At 39.2% G+C, this 16,955-nt stretch overlaps 2 protein-coding genes across 2 annotated transcripts in view; one reads left to right on the top strand and one right to left on the bottom strand.

The window, feature by feature from the left end:
• LOC137256555 (uncharacterized) overlaps positions 1 to 5,941 on the top strand; it is a 48,428-nt gene extending 42,487 nt beyond the window's left edge. Inside the window, exons 4-5 of the mRNA XM_067794414.1 lie at positions 856 to 1,008; positions 2,210 to 5,941. Of these exons, the coding sequence (XP_067650515.1) occupies positions 856 to 1,008; positions 2,210 to 2,271 (215 nt within the window). The 3' untranslated portion in view covers positions 2,272 to 5,941. The remainder of the gene's footprint in view (positions 1 to 855; positions 1,009 to 2,209) is intronic.
• A 587-nt stretch (positions 5,942 to 6,528) lies between these two features.
• Positions 6,529 to 15,392, bottom strand: LOC137256553 (E3 ubiquitin-protein ligase E3D-like). The gene is made up of 8 exons (XM_067794411.1): positions 15,236 to 15,392; positions 14,296 to 14,601; positions 13,525 to 13,805; positions 12,665 to 12,767; positions 10,637 to 10,763; positions 9,241 to 9,374; positions 8,533 to 8,698; positions 6,529 to 6,715 (listed from the first exon to the last, which is right to left on the bottom strand). The coding sequence occupies exons 1-8, from the start codon at positions 15,364 to 15,366 to the stop codon at positions 6,659 to 6,661; spliced, it is 1,305 nt and encodes a 434-aa protein (XP_067650512.1). The 5' UTR covers positions 15,367 to 15,392; the 3' UTR covers positions 6,529 to 6,658.
• Positions 15,393 to 16,955: the final 1,563 nt, after the last annotated feature.

Below are 16,955 nucleotides of genomic sequence, written 5' to 3'. Positions count from 1 at the left end.
CATCATTTCACGTTATCACCACACGGAAACACAATGCATGGGAACACGTGCACAACGTGGAAACCTCCTACACGGGTGTCATTATGAATCTTGACGTTTTTCAGGCAGTCGATAAATCACGGTAGACCATTTTTTCAATACTTTTCTTGCATATGTGCATGGTCGGGCTTTTCAGGGTCAAATCACACTCTACTGACTGAAAATTGTAAACCTGAAATTTTCATGTCATACTCCAGTCACCTAACAAGGGATATAACTGAATGAACAGCTTTGCTTTGAATGAAATCCATATGGTGATGCATTCTCAAAACATCCGTTATTATTGTATCAATATTGATTCAATCCCATATATCTCCCAATTCCAACAATCGTACATTGAAAGTACAGTTCCCCTAGTGTTTTTAAGAGTATACGAATGTCGACAAAATATGCATGTACATCAAGTAAGTTCCTTATCATAATTTATTCCGCTTAGAAAGCGATGACAACATACATACTTCGCCTAAAACATAACCAAGTTCGTTGTAAGCGAGCTCGTTCTAGTCAGTGAGTGGGTTTAGTTTTACGCCGCACTCAGCAATATTCCAGCTATATGGAGGCGGATTGTAAATAATCGAGTCTGGACTAGACAATCCAGTGATTAGGTAGCATCGATCTGCGCAGGTGGGAACCGATGACATGTGACAACCAAGTCAGCGAGCCTGACCACGTGCACCCGATCCCGTTAATGGCCACTTATGACAATCATAGTCTCCCTCTATGGCAAGCATGGGTTGCTGAAGACAATCGAGGATCTTCACGGATCGCGTTATAAGCGTAGTTCGATGTATAACATAACGTGTTTTATATCAACAGGCGGAAGACGCAATAATGTCATGGTAGCACCCGTCCAGCCTCCACCCTACAGCCTCAACGACCCCGGGAGTGCCCCTCCGTCCTACCATACTGTCATGGCAACGCAACCTTTACCCCCGGGATATGTTGGAGAGCCCCCAAGATATCAAACACGTGCGTATAGCAACATTGACCCTAGCCTTTATTAAATGTCTTACGTTTAGTTGTAGTAATTCCTAGACTTGTTATGACGCCATTTTGATGCCCTGTGTGGGGGTCATTTTGGCGACGTTCATAATGAGTTGAGTTGATCTGAGTTGACTTTAGTTATCATTCGTATTGCGACGTTCATACTGAGTTGAGTTATCATTCGTAATGCTACGTTCAGATTGAGTTGATCTGAAACGAGTTGATTTATCATCCGTATTGCGACGTTCATATTGAGTTGAGTTGATCTGAAATGAGTTGATTTATCAACCGTATTGCGACGTTCATATTGTGTTGAGTTGATCTGAAATGAGTTAATTTATCATCCGTATTGAGATATTCATATTGTGTTGAGTTGATCTGAAATGAGTTAATTTATCATCCGTATTGAGATATTCATATTGTGTTGAGTTGATCTGAAACGAGTTAATTTATCATGCGTATTGCGACGTTCATATTGTGTTGAGTTGATCTGAAATGAGTTGATTTATCATCCGTATTGAGATATTCATATTGTGTTGAGTTGATCTGAAATGAGTTGATTTATCATCCGTATTGAGATATTCATATTGTGTTGAGTTGATCTGAAATGAGTTAATTTATCATGCGTATTGCGACGTTCATATTGTGTTGAGTTGATCTGAAATGAGTTGATTTATCATCCATATTGAGATATTCATATTGTGTTGAGTTGATCTGAAATGAGTTGATTTCTCATCCGTATTGCGACGTTCATATTGTGTTGAGTTGATCTGAAATGAGTTGATTTATCATCCGTATTGAGATATTCATACTGAGTTGAGTTGATCTGAAATGAGTTGATTTATCAACCGTATTGCGACGTTCATATTGTGTTGAGTTGATCTGAAATGAGTCGAGTTGATTAATCATCCGTAATGCGACGTTCATATTGAGTTATCATTGGTACTGGGACGTTCATATTTTGTTGCGTTGATTTATTATTCGCACTGCGACGTTCATATTGCGTTAAAGTGAGGTGATGTATGTGGGGAAAGGTTTAAGGTCGCTGTCGAGATCATTTCACTCTTATTGCACATTGAGTTGCCAATGACCCGTTTGCCTGGATCCAAGGTCGGTTATTTATTATTTAATTTATCATTATATTGTTGCCAAGCTAAATATAATTACTCTTAATTTGTGTTTGCAGGTGCTCCGTCCTCCATGTCAATATTGTCCAACCCGCCTCCCTATTCGCCCCCACGGAGGTGACTGGGTGGAAACAAGCTTTAATAGATCAACCAACCAAAGTATTACTTTCAACAATCGTACTGGGTGCGACCGTCAGGTGTAGACCGGTTCCATGTCCTAGTTACCTTTGTCAGCGCACCTAAGGCATTGTACCAGTCTAACTGTCAGGCGTCGCTTCCACAAAGAATTACTTACAGTGTGTAGAGTTTGTACATAAAGTGCACTCATGATATTGAACAATTGGCATTTGCCAATGTTAATACAGTTGTGAATTTAACTGTGATTGTGTATATACATATATGGATTTCCTTTCGAAATTTCACAATATTTGTGCTGTTGAATATACTAATCAAACTATAACTTGATTCTGAATATAGAATTCAGAGTTAGGTTTCACAAATCCTAGAAATGTATTTTCATACAGAAACGTAAGAATCTGAGAACGACATATAACAGAAAATCAAAGATTTTCAAATCACTTGAGAAAAATGTTTCATTCAGCGTTAACATATTTTAATGCGAATGAAGCTTTTGCAAAGTTATGAATATCTATTTTTATGAGGTATGTATTGTTGGGATCGTCCGTTGGGTATTCGAGTGGTTTGGGAGTTGCGTGAATGGGGAAATAGGAGGGTAAACGGGATGATGGTGGTGTTTAGAAATTTGTATTCAGACCATATATTTTTAGCTATAGCTGCAAAAGCAGATTTTGAGTGAGTGAGTGAGTATGGTTCTACGCCGCTTTTAGCAATATTCCAGCAATATCACGTTGGGGGATGTCAGAAGTGAACTCCACACACTGTACTCGTGTATAGAATCGAACCCGGGCCTTCGGCGTGACGAGCGAACGCTAAGATCACTTTCTACCCCACCACCCCAAAAGCAGATTGTGCTTCACAAGGGTTAGATTTTCTTAAACCTGGTGGAACCTCACTTAAAACATGACAAAAAATACAAAAACGACATGTTCTTTTTGTGTCCACGATTTCAGTTTAAACAGCCTTAACTTATTTGTAAAGCATTCTGGGTAAATGTATTTACGTTTGGTAAAATCCCAGAACATCAAACGGTGAGTCCCTAGCAAGTTACACTGAAACCTACCACAGAATCACTGTTCGGACAATAACTTTCAAAGATAAAAATCTAGACTTTGGCAATCGTATATTGTTCTTATATGTTATGATCAGCAAATATTTCAAATCTGAACGAAATCGGTGAAGAAATGAATATTTTAGAAATATTATACTGCCAATTTAGATACATGTACTTAAAATACACACTCATAACATATAAAAACAATATACAATAGCATAAGTCTATTTTTATTTTTATTTATATTTATTTTTAAAAATTCTCGTTCAAATAATGATTCGAACCCTTGTGCTATATACTGAACACAAAAACTCCCGCTCTCTGATCCTTACTGTATGATTAGAGGCACATGTCTGTTCTATGCCAAGTACTTTATATGCTTGTACAAGGAAATACATCGTGAGATATTTGGTAGCATACCTGTGATAAAAAAAGTGTACAGCCATGTATCATAATCTGTTTTGTACATAGTTTTTGTTTTAATTTCTTGTTATGAGTGATGTCTGTTTTCATGACATATAACGACGTAGCTGTTTGTTGGCATTCGTGTGTTGATGTGCTACTGGGACATCAGGAATGGTTTGGGTTCTTGTATAGTTCCTGTATGCCATATTCTGTAAAGCCCGGGGAACATTTTTGATGATGTCGTTTAAGTCGTACCGACCGCTGATTTTGAAATCCCTGATTACAATGATTGTGATTGTGTCCTAAGTACAGCACCATACCGGTGTGCGAAACAGACACTGACCCGCTAGGCCGTGGCTAGTAAAAACCAGTCGGGTCAGTGAATGTTCATAGGGTCATCTTGTAAATCTAAAAGGACGCATGTACTTTTGCGCATATTCGGTCATTGAATGTCTTTCTTATTTTCGTTTGTGTCAATCCGGCTTTTGGTCCAGTGCTACCTAGGGGGTAGCGGCGCAATCCATGCTAAATAACATACGTAAGTTATTTTATCAGTAAGGAATCAACAATGAAGCGCTCTTTCACAAAGCGATAGTAGCGCAAAGTCCTTCGTAAACCCGCTCCAAAGTGCAAAGAGGTATGATAACGGTAACCCCAAAAGGGGCTTCCTGGAAGGGAGCAATTCACTGTCGCGTGGTGTGATCTTCCTGAAACAACCCGCTCCTTGTTTACATTTTATAAATCAGACAAGTCATTGCAAACCTTTAAAGCTCAGTTGAGGGTACAATGAGTGTGGTATTCGCCCCTTTTAGCAATATTCCAGCAATATTACGGCGGGGGAAACCAGAAATCGATTGCACACACTCTACCTATGTGGGGAATGGAACCCCGCTTTTTAGCGTTCTTGGCTACCCCACAATCCCTTAGGCTAAGTTGAGACAATATCCACGTAACATACAGTAAAAAAAGCACAGCCAAAATATGAAATGTAAATATGTTTGAACTGTGTTGTAAATAATATCATATAATACTGATCTTGTTTGCTGTGATAGTGTTTGTTTGCTTGTTGAACAATTTATACCTGTTATCATATATTTCCTGGTTTTATGTTCACGGGATGAGAGTTCATCCTGAAAAAAGAAAATGGCATTTTGGCGTCAACATATTGAAGCGTATGTTGGACAGATGTACAGTCTGGTTCTCGTGTGACGTCATATCAACTATACAGATGAAAGCACAACTGAAAGCCTTTCTGATTTAACCATCAGGTTTTGAAAAGTAACCCCGAGACAGCAAGGGTTATGAGTTCAAAATGTGTAGAAAAGCTTGATAAAGGCCCCACATTAGCTGAATTGAACTCTGATTTCAAACATAGTGTAACGCGCCATTATGGTGAAGCACAAAAAAATGCAACGCCGGAGTTCACAATCAACAGTCGAACATAGGTTTACCAATGTCGTTTTGTCTTCAGTTCACCAAACACGTTGGCTATTGTATCCGATCAGTTTATCCGACTTGACTATGGTAACATCTTTGAGAAGATAAAGCAGTAACGATGGACGACATTCATTAATAGCGACGTTCCTGTTTGGGTTGTAACACCCTTTTAAAGCAAGTGCTATTCCATTCGTAACTACTCGTCCCTTTCCGTAACCGTACAGAAAAGCCGGAAAGGGGCGAGTAGTTACGGATGGTGATAGTCATGCACAGGCAAAGGTTGCGCAACAACGATAAGATGACCAGTCTTTCTATGTGCGAGTTCGTATATAGAAAGACTGGTCATTTTCACCCTTTTTTGCGCAGTTGTCATTGCCCTGCAGCCATGTTTGCCTGTGATTCATGTCGCACTCACTATAAAGATGTTCATCCATATATTGTTATCAATCCTTATATGGTTACTGGAAAATAGCTCAGGAAGCGGCTCCTGTTGTGTTGAGAGTACCGGCTCCGCCCCTTTTCAGAATCCATTCTACTCTGTTTTGGACAATCTATACATTTCTATCATGCATGACTTTCAACATGCCAAGTGTATAGTTGATACATCGTTGATGTTTGATTATCCTTATGAAACGTTGTACACGTTGTTTGAGTTGTTACTGTAAGAGTCACTTCCAGACTCCAGACTGGAGGTGGTTTTCTAACCCTTGTTTGTCCACAATGTACTGCTCATTCTACAACTGCTGAGGAAAGTAAACTCCATCCAAAACAGTGTCTGTCTTCATCTTGTTTGTTACACACTGGCATAGTGAGCGGCCCCTGGAGATGAAGGTTAGTCTTCAGTAACAGGCTACATACACAAAGCTTGGATGGTCTGGCTTGATGACTGGGGTGACACATGTCATAGCATCCCAGTGAGTAGATTGATGCTCATGCTGTTGATCACTGGATTGTCTGGTCCAGATTATTGACAAAATGCTGCCATATAACTGGAATATTGCTGAGTGTGGTGCTAAACAACAAACGAAACAACCAAACATAAAGTGATGACTTTTTTTGGTTTGATACACATACAATGATGAGGTATTGTTGGTTGTGACACACTCACACAGTGATCAGTTTTGTTGGTTGTTACACACTCAAACAGTGATGAGGTATTGATGATTTATATGATCCAACTAAACATCAATGTACATCACTATAATTTTATCATTTGACAGACATACTATAATATATATACAAAAAGCTTCAAACCTGAGGCACCAAATATGCATGCTTCTCACATTCAGTCCCCTATGATTGCTACAGTCCAAACACACAAAAATACACAGAAAAAGTCACAAATTGATATAAAACTTTAATAAAAGTTAAACAACAAACGTGAAACCCAAAACAATACTGTTGTTTAATATGAACAGCAAAATGATCCACCATTACATGTAGCTGCCAGTAACACAGAGGTGAATGCTGGAAGCTATCTCTTCACTGGTTGGTTATTTTCTGTGTTTTGATCCTTTAGGAGGAAACTCACCTGAAAAACATGAAAGTCATGTTATAAAAATAATATATTTTGGCTACACCATTTCACTCCTGCGCTATAAATCACATCTGATATTGGCCTGCAAAAAACTCCTGATGACTTTTGTAATTTCTTCATCTATAAAACACCACTGAGACAATGGTATGGGTTAAGGGGAGGTAACTGTAATTTACTATTTGTTTGGGTGGGTGAATTAGAGAGAGTTGGGGGCTTAAAGGGTGAGAGTCGGGTGGGTGAATGGGTTAGAGTGACAGAAAAACCGTTGTCAGTGAGTTTAGTTTGCATTCCTTTAGCAATATTCCAGCAATATCACGGCAGGGCAGAGAGAGATTGGGGAGAATGTGGGTTAGAAAAGGAATGTGTGAACGAACAGGTAAGTAGTTAACTTGGTGAGACGATGTGACCAGTGATTCAGTTACTGCAATATTTTCCCTTCCACTCATCCAGTTCTGCAATGCTACAGCCCTAAAAGAAGCATGTCTGAGTTTCTTCAAGTCTCCAAACTCATTGAGGCACCTCATTCTCATCCAACAGAGGTTACTCCTGTCATATCTTCCTACGTAATCTCCGTCCTAATACGGCCCTTTCATGGTGTGAGTGTTTTGGATTTGTGATTGGTTTCAATCAGATTAAGTTAGCCATGAAATGTCTAAAGTGGCACATCAGCAAAAACATCTTGTCACTTGATTCCTGCACTCTCTACAGCGTTAGTTTCTGCTTTTCAGTTAAACATGTATTACCAAATTTATCCTTCTATTGCTGATCAACTAACTCCATGACGATCACCACATAGGATGTAAGTTGATGTAACACATGATCAGATTGGATAGAAAGAATGGAGATAATTGTGTTATGATTTTGGGTCGCAAGGAGATTTTACGAGAACCTTGAAGTATGACTGTATTAGAACAGAGGTTATGTAGGTAAATATGACAGGAGTAACCTCTGTGGGAAGAGAATGTGGTGCACCGTTGCAATTTAATGGATTTATTTGTTTCCCTCAAATTCACATATATCAAGTACTAGTGTAGATAAAATAGGTGATGGAATGTATTGGAATGCAGTACATCCGTGTGAAAAATATCAGTTTTTATTAATTGACTAATTTTACATACAATGCCAGCTATTAAGTTCTGACGGAATGAGCATATTTCACGACGTGTAGTGTCATGATGGTTATTGAAGCTTAGGGGCTGTTGTCGGTTGTCTGTTGTACCACAGAAGTGTATCCCCAAGTATATTTCTATGTACAGATATGTACCCTAAACAAAATTAAAATACAGAAATGTAACCAGTACCCTAAATGTTGGGGTCAAAATTGCACAACCCAAAACTGAAATCATATGTGGCAGTATCCTTTCAACTGACAGCAAGTGGTATTGTGCATTGTGAAATAGTCATTGGGTATGCTCGTTTCTTATGCAGTGCCTCTATGCATACATCTATATTTTACAACAGTATGGCAGTTCCAGCAAAGAAAAAGGCACAAATAGAATATGCAGAACAGACTTGTCCTAATGTATGTTTCGATATTCTGATTTTGGCTAGGGTACATTTCCGTACATAGAGAGAGTGAGTGAGATTGGTTTTACGCTGCTTTCAGCAATATTCCAAAAACAATACAGCAGAAGACACCAAAAATTGGCTTCACATATTGTATCCATGTTGGGAATCAAACCCAGATCTTTAACCAGTAGGGGAAACGCTTGAACCAGTAGGCTATCCCACTGCCTTCTCTACACAGAAATGCACCTGAGGTACATATATGTAATGCAATGACCCTTCAGCATAAAGAAACCACTCCTTACATGGAAACCGTTGAGATGTCTGTGCGAGGTGGGCAGGAGGGACGTATTGCTGACTAGCAGGGAAACCAGCTGCAGAATGAGTGGGCGTGGCAAGGTCAGGCCATGAACAGTGTTGTCCTTCTCCCATGTCTGGTACAAGAACATATCACAGCGACTAGAGGCTGAGCTGAAGCAAAGACAGGTGTGTTTGATGTTTTGTTTGCCAGTAACACAGTAGTCAGAACAATTATAACTATATCCATGAACGTATGAATGGATTGTTAGTTTTACACCACTGTTCACCATATTCCAGTAGGGATATCTACCTAGGATGCCGTTCTGAGGCAATTCCACATCCAAATACGAATTTTTGCAGAGAGAAATTTCATTTGCATCTAAAACACAAGTGCAGCCTAAATAAATATAATGCAATAAATACTGTTATCTTTCACTGCACTAACGCATAAGACTATTAAGTGAACCAGTTTTAATCCACATGCAATAATATCCACGACTGGTTGTTGTAATAAGTTCAGCTAATGGTAACTTTCATGGGTTTTTTAACATTATTCCTGGATCAGACAAACCAGTCACTAATATTATTTGCGATGATGAAGCAGATAACATCCAATCAACCGAATCACTGAGTCTGACCATGTATTCACCCTTATGAATTGGTAGTTGACTCCAACTGTCTTAACTCAAAAACTTAATGCCAGGAAGCCTTACCTGTCCATTTTGCCAACAGTTGACCGAAAGAGCACCTTGACCACCCTGCTGCCACTGACCTTGACACTGTGTGAGGGATGACTTGGGTGACCTTCACCCATGTAGAGTGTCAGATCCTGATCGATGAGCCATAACTACAAGCAAACATCAAGCATAAGAGTGAGTGAGTGAGTGAGTGAGTGTTTGACTCATGTGGCAATCAAGTTTCATGCTGTTTTGACAAGCACTTCAGTTACAGATACATGAGACAAACCTGAGTGAGTGAGTGAGTGAGTGAGTGAGTGAGTGTTTGACTCATGTGGCAATCAGGTTTCATGCTGTTTTGACAAGCACTTCAGTTACAGATACATGAGACAAACCTGAGTGAGTGAGTGAGTGAGTGAGTGAGTGAGTGAGTGAGTGAGTGAGTGAGTGACTCATGTGGCAATCAAGTTTCATGCTGTTTTGACAAGCACTTCAGTTACAGATACATGAGACAAACCTGAGTGAGTGAGTGAGTGAGTGAGTGAGTGAGTGAGTGAGTGAGTGAGTGAGCACACATGGTTGCTTGCTGCTTTTAGCAATAATGTAAATCAACAAAGTTCCTCATTGTCATTGTTTTGCATGATCAACAACCCTGCCTATTCTTTGTAGTGTCTGTTTTGCAAGTCCTCCCAACCTAAAATCAAGCCAAAATGCTGAGAGAAATTGGCGAGAGAGAACAATTACAATGAATGGATCAAAGTGAGCTTATGCACATATCCCTTGTCACATGTACACTGTGTTAAATCAATAAGGAATTGGTAACTCAATGTCACATGAATTATCACAAGCATTGCCACTCTTAACAAAAAGAGGGAGGAAGTCATCAGTGGCCAGTGGATCTTTCATGGACTAATTACTTCTATTTGTTGTGTGCTGAATGTGTGGCGATATATGGTCACCATCTTTGATCACATAATTTACATGGGCAGGGAATAATTTCATCACAAAATGAGAGATGCCATTATACCAGGAAAGTTTTGCACCTGGAGTTCATTCACAATGCTGGCAGAACTTTCCTGCCTGCAAAACTTTGTCTGTTTACAGTATTTCAGCAACATTCCGAGACCAGAAATGTGTTTTACACATTATACCCATACAATGGATCAAAGCTAGATTTCAGGATGATGAGTGAAAACTTTAAACACAATTGGACCCTAATCACAAATGTCAAGGAATGAATGTTAACAAGCCTTGATGATGAAGACATTTACTAAATTTTGCAAACAAAGAGTTTAAAATGTGTGTAATAAACTACAATGCTAATATTTTAATATCTTTAAAATGCAATAAACAAATATACTCAAAATGTACAAAGTATTATAACTGAGCAAACGATTGTAATCAGTTTGTCTAAATTTAATGGTGTACATACAAGGACTTTAATGGTGTTCTCCTCTTTTGCATTCTTAGACTGGAGGAGGAATCGGTAGCTGGTATAGAGTCGACTCTGTTCCAGCAACAACTGACAAAGGAACACTTCAACACTAGAAGCACTCCCCCTGAAACACAAACACAGCTAATATGGGAGAGAGTTAGTGTATCTCACACACATGTTGTACTAGAAAACTGTATAGGGCGCCAACAGTTTGGTTCGATTCTTTGAAAATCGAATCTGACACCTTAGTTTCGATTTTTGCTAACCATTATCACAATTTTGATGTGATATGTGAACCAGAACCTAATTTTGACACGAGCAGTTTTAAGCGCTGAAATAAGGCAAATGATAACTGGTACATGCTGGGCTAATTTAGTACTTTTCCAATGGGAATTGTTGCAAGTAGACATTGCCAAATTGATGATGGACTTCAAGTGAAAGAGCCGGCTCTGAGAGTTGGATGAAATCTGATGTTTTTACTTGTATGGAGAATCAATAAAAAATTATCAAATTGACAACCCAATATCGAAAATCGTATCGAATTGAGATAAGGATGAATCATTCTGGTTTTTCCACTTGAAACACAAACACAGCTGATACAGGAGTGAATGAGTGAGTGAGTTCAATTTTATGCAGCAATATTACGGCATTATAATGGCTGGGGACACAAGGAATGGGCTTCACATACTGTATCCATGTGGGTGACAAGCAAATGTTTTGACGACTAGGCTACACCATCACCCTAGCTAATAAAGGACAGAGCTGGTGGATCTCCAACATGGATAAACAGGTTGTACAAATGAATCAGAAGCTGGTGTAGATAGAGCAACAGCAACAAGAATCGTGGAGGTCCTGGGGTAGAACAGGCCTTCAGCAACCCATGCTTGCCATAAAAGGCGACTATGCTTGTTGTAAGAGGAGACTAACGGGAACGGGTGTCAGGCTCGCTGACTTGGTTTACACATGTCATCGGTTCCCAATTGATGCTCATTTTGTTGATCACTGGATTGTCTGATCCAGACTCGATTATTTACAGACCGCCGCCATATACAGCATTCCACCATAAGTATTCGGAAAATTCTGTGACGTAATTTTAATATGGTGTTAAGTCGTGCCATATTTTCGAGGCACTGCAAAAACTATGTCGTCTTACACCATGTAATTTTGACAGTGGTTGGTACGTCACGTGAGCCTCACGTGGACAAAGTTGTGATGTCACTTTTCGTCTGCGTCACTGAAATCGCGATAGTAAACAACATGGGTCGGAAATCGAAGGAATTGCCATCGACTGTAAAAGAAAAGATTGTCACTTTATTTGAAGCAGAGATAAAAAGATCTGAAATTGTTAGGATAGTTGCAGTGCCTTCAAGCACCGTTTACAGTTTTTTAGACAGATATTTGACATGAGGAAAGTTATAGTCGGCTCTGACAGTCGTGTGAGAGTTTGGAGAAAAGTCGGCGAAGAATGGCTAGGTGATTGTATCTGTCCTCCATCACGTAAAACGTTTGGACTCATGATTTGGGGATGTATTACCTACAATGGCGTGGGGACAATGACGGTTGTAGACGGCAATATTAATACACTGAAGTACTTTGATATATTAGATGACAACATCTGGCCCGTTATTGTTCGTCAATCCAAATAATGACTACATTTTTCAAGATGATAATGCACCTGTACATCGGACTCGTGCAGTACAGGAATTTCGCCATATCAACGATTTAAACAGTCTGTAGCTGGAATATTGCTGAGTGCCGCATAAAACTAGACTCACTCACTCACTCCAGCAACAACTGCAGTGGAACACATCAACACTAGAGGCACTTGACGCACAAATACAGCTTACAACTGGTGCTACAATTATGAGACAAAACATTAGAGTTGGTCTGTTGATTTCATGAAACTGAAACATTTGGCTTTATTGCATTTATTAGATCTTGTGTTTGTGAGCAGTTAATCAGTCTGAGATGAAATCAAATGGACTGAACACAGATAGACTTGATGAACAAAAGATTTCTACTCACACAGATGGGGAAAGACTAGGCTGGTCTTGGAATGTGACAGCATGGAGATAAAGGTGACAGAGGGGTGTAGGCTTCTTGACATCACTGCTCGGATGGATCAACCCTGGACAAATTGGCAAAAACCTCAAAAACGAGTGCAATAATTGGTGAACATTTCTACATCCTGCATCAGCAAACCTATTTCTTAGGAGACAAAAATTACTTACATTAGAATGATCAATGATTACGACTTTGAAGTACATTTAGAAGTGATACAGATACAGGGGAAATTTACAGATGTGAGTAAGTGAGTTAAGTTTACAGCATACTCAGCAATATTCCAGCTATATGGTGGCGGTCTTTAAATAATTGAATCTGGACCACACAATCCAGTGATCAATGGCATGAACATCGACTTATGCAAGTGGGATATGATGACGTGTCAACCAAGTCAGTGAGTCTGACATCCAATCCTGTTTGTCATCTCCTACGACAAGCTTCACTAGTTGTCAACTTTTGTAATATGGGGCAACAAAATGTTCTTCCTGTTACAGATGTTGACCTCAATACATTTTCCCCATCATCAATGATAATTTTCGCGTAAACATACAGCATTTTCGCCTCTAAGACAAGCATGTGTTACTGAAGATCATTTCTAACCCCTGTCTTTATGGGTCCGAACTGAATGGAATCTGGAAGGGAGATCAAACAGATACAGAAAAGCATCGATTTTTTAAAGTCAGTTGAAATGTCCACAGACAGACATATAAGGGTGACATTGTGGTATATCAAAATGCCTACTAACAATATTTGAGAAAGAAAGGAGAATAAAACACATGATTATGACTAATATGATCAGGTGAAGTCAAGCCATTAAATACCATTTTTCTGTGGTTTAACATCTTCATCCTGTATAGACACTCCAAGAATGTTTCTACATCGACTGCATCTGATCAGCTCATTGCTCTTACTGTACATCACAGAGTTCATCTTCAAGTGAGACTGAGACAAAAGTATGTGGAGACTTCCCACTAAACAATCTCCAGGTTTAGGTGACACTTTGGGAGTCTGGTCTTCCTCATCACCATGGCGATGACAAAACCAGAACTCAGCCAAGTCCGACCAATTTTCTGATGGAAGTGGCAATACTCTTGAGAAGACACTGAAATCAGTCATTAAGAACTCAATATTAAATAGTGCAGATATATATTGATGAATTTCAGCAAAGTATATGACAAGTTAGTTCAAATTTGTAACCAATGTGTTGATGTTCTTTTCCTTGTGTCATTTGTGCCAAATATCATTTAATTTTTTGTTTTTGCAATGATTTAAAAGTGTATATCGAAGCTTAATCAAGTGATTTTGTTGTGCTTTTGCTTTATAAATCAAGCATTAACTCAATTATTTCTTGGGCAGTATACTGCAATACATACTGCAATTTATGCTTCCACATCACAATATATTGCAAGATGAAAATTCTCTGCAATACCCTCCTAATTATGCTTATAAGCACTCGTCACTTCTGACAAATTCAAAACAGAATCTCTTACGCTGTTCCAAGCAAGTCGTAACATAACTCATTACATATCTCATAGCAAATTGAAACCAGATGAGTTAACAAGGATCAGTGCTTAATATGTAATATCACTCACCCGTGATCTTTAAGTATTTTTTTACCACAGCAGGCACAAAAACATTTGTTTTGATGCATCTGAATGCTGGCACAAACATCCTCCTGTTTTCTACATGCAATCCCAAACTGATCCTCACAGTCTAAATGCTGCTTCTCATCTGTTACTTGCAGAGTCAACTGAAGCTCTCCACTCAGCTGCCACTGCAATCCTCTACATGACAGGGGAAGCAACTCCACATTCTCTAAATGGAATATACACTGTCCAGCATCAAATTCTGCAGTAATTCTTGTCTGGTCTGTGGAAACCGAGATGTTTTTGTGACATCTGAAATGGAAAAGGATATATTGGGTATTTCCTTTCATACTGTCACAAACAATGTTATTCCCAAAACTATTGAAATGGACATGGCAGTGTAATGTATAAATGTTTTGCCCAAAACTGCCATGTGCACATGTACTATAAACACTTTCCCCACAAAGTTTGAAACTCGGTAAAAGAGACTTTCTTGGGATAGTGACTTGTTTAAATGAGGTAGGACAGCTAACCTAAAGTACAAAGTTAGAAGAGCACCAGAGGCCGTCAGGCGGTTTACCAGATGTGGCTCAAGAACTAAGTGACAATGGCGCATCGTATGTGCCTACTCTGTGCTCGTGGTAGGTTGTGCTAGACATAGGGTGGGTTAATTAGCTCAAACATCTAGCCGGTCAGCTGGCCTCTTTGAAATGTGGATTATCTATTTGGAACGAAGCCTTGCCCTCTCTAAAACAATGATAGAAATCGATGGAAAAATTAGCGAATGTAGAGCTACATCCGAAAACAGTTAGGCCCAGTTACGCGAAGGCTTGAAGCTAAATTTCGTGAACTGCAGTTCGCTGGCCGACAATTCTCGAGTTGAAACCGACAACTTTGAGTGATATTTCCCTGACAGTGACTGAAAGTGTGTCTGTAAACTACATACCTGCTCCCAAAATCCAAAGTTATATTGAGAACTGATAGATGTGATTTATATTCGGCACAGATCCGTACCCTATCCCTATATTCACCCTCCTCTTGAACTGACAATCCTGAAAGTGTCACTTTCGCCGCCATGCTTGCTTATGGTTGCATATAAAATCATCACATGATTGCACATGCGAAATACATACTCACAAACTTTCTCATTTCTATAATTTTCATCACTGTTCTTTTCCCTTTACTATATACTGTTATGTATTCTGATAATAATTTCTAAACTAATACAATACAATGCAACAACTTATTGTTCTTGTTTACTTGGTTTATCTTTCATTCCGCTCGACAGTTTGAAAAGGTAACTCTGCATCACATAAACTGACAGTTTCAAGTCATAATTCTGCGACACAGGATCGAATCCTAGTTCAAAGCAAGAAAACATTTATTTTTTTTTTGGTACAAGGTATGAACTCGGTGATAACACGGATTCATTTCAAAATAAATGAAATAACATGGGGGTTTTTGCTGGGTTTTTTTCAAAATTGTTTAATGTGATTAAACACACTGTGAACATGAGCGGATCAAGGAATTTTGAAAGCAGGGGGTTCAGACCCGTGGATCCGCCAATGGTGAACAATAATGGTCTCGATTCTTCTTTAGGTGAAGCGGGAGAATTGTGTCGTTTTGCAAAGAACTGTCTATGTAAAAAAAGCTCCACAAACACTCTCAGGTAACGCTGCATCCATAAGAAAGGTCTGACAATCCCGTCGTTTAGGTACGAGTGGGTGGAGTTTGTCAGTCAAAACACTGCTTCAAATCACCAGGGGTACAGACTGCCCAGGTCCTGACCATATAACGTGCATCGTGTACCACTCCTACCAACAGCGCTGTTCCTATCAAGTGAGCAGTGAGCGATGTAGTTTCTTTTGCCAGCTGTCGCACTAGCTATGCTTGAAAGTTAATAGTCCACACATTATTCACTTTGTCGAAATTTGAATGTAGCTGTTCGTATGATGAACATGTTTTATCAGGATATACTATTGCATGATTCAAAAGTATATTATTAGTTTACAACTCGGAGAAAGTATTGCTTTTACTAAATGACCCCACACAAATTCACTAGTTGTCGGGCTAGCTCGTAAAGATTTACTGGGCCTACCAGATAGCTTTTTTCAATTGCTGATCTCAAGACAAATATCATATTTTAGGGAAAGTACTTAATATGCATGACATGATCAACACAGAGTACCATGTTTATCATGTACTAAATTGCCTTTTCTTTTAACTGTGCTGAACTTGTACTAAATATGCTGTGTGAACATAACGTCTGCTCTATTTGATTTAATCGACTGGTCCATCAAAAGAATTGGTATCATCTTGAGGATTAGTTGTGCACTGAACCAGAAATGTTGTAGTCAAAGTTTTGGGGGATCACCAGTGGGTCATACAGTGGTTATTTCGCACACTGCAGAGAGGGGTAATCTCAGATATAACATATGTTGCATTTGACCTCTTTCTAAATAGCATTGTCTTTTCACTATTACTATTAGATTACCAAAATACACTGTTAAGTTCTCCCCGTGAAGGTCCCGGGGTAGAATGGGCTTTCAGCAACCCATGCTTGCCATAAAAGGCAACTGTGCTTGTCGTAAGAGGCGACGAACGGGATCGGGTGGTCAGGCTCGCTGACTTGGTTGACACATGTCATCGGTTCCCACGATTCATCA

The sequence above is a fragment of the Haliotis asinina genome, chromosome 11, assembly GCF_037392515.1.
Source record: "Haliotis asinina isolate JCU_RB_2024 chromosome 11, JCU_Hal_asi_v2, whole genome shotgun sequence".
Taxonomy (NCBI): domain Eukaryota; kingdom Metazoa; phylum Mollusca; class Gastropoda; order Lepetellida; family Haliotidae; genus Haliotis; species Haliotis asinina.
Note: the sequence above shows the minus strand (reverse complement) of the source record. Positions and strands in the feature narration are given on the sequence as shown.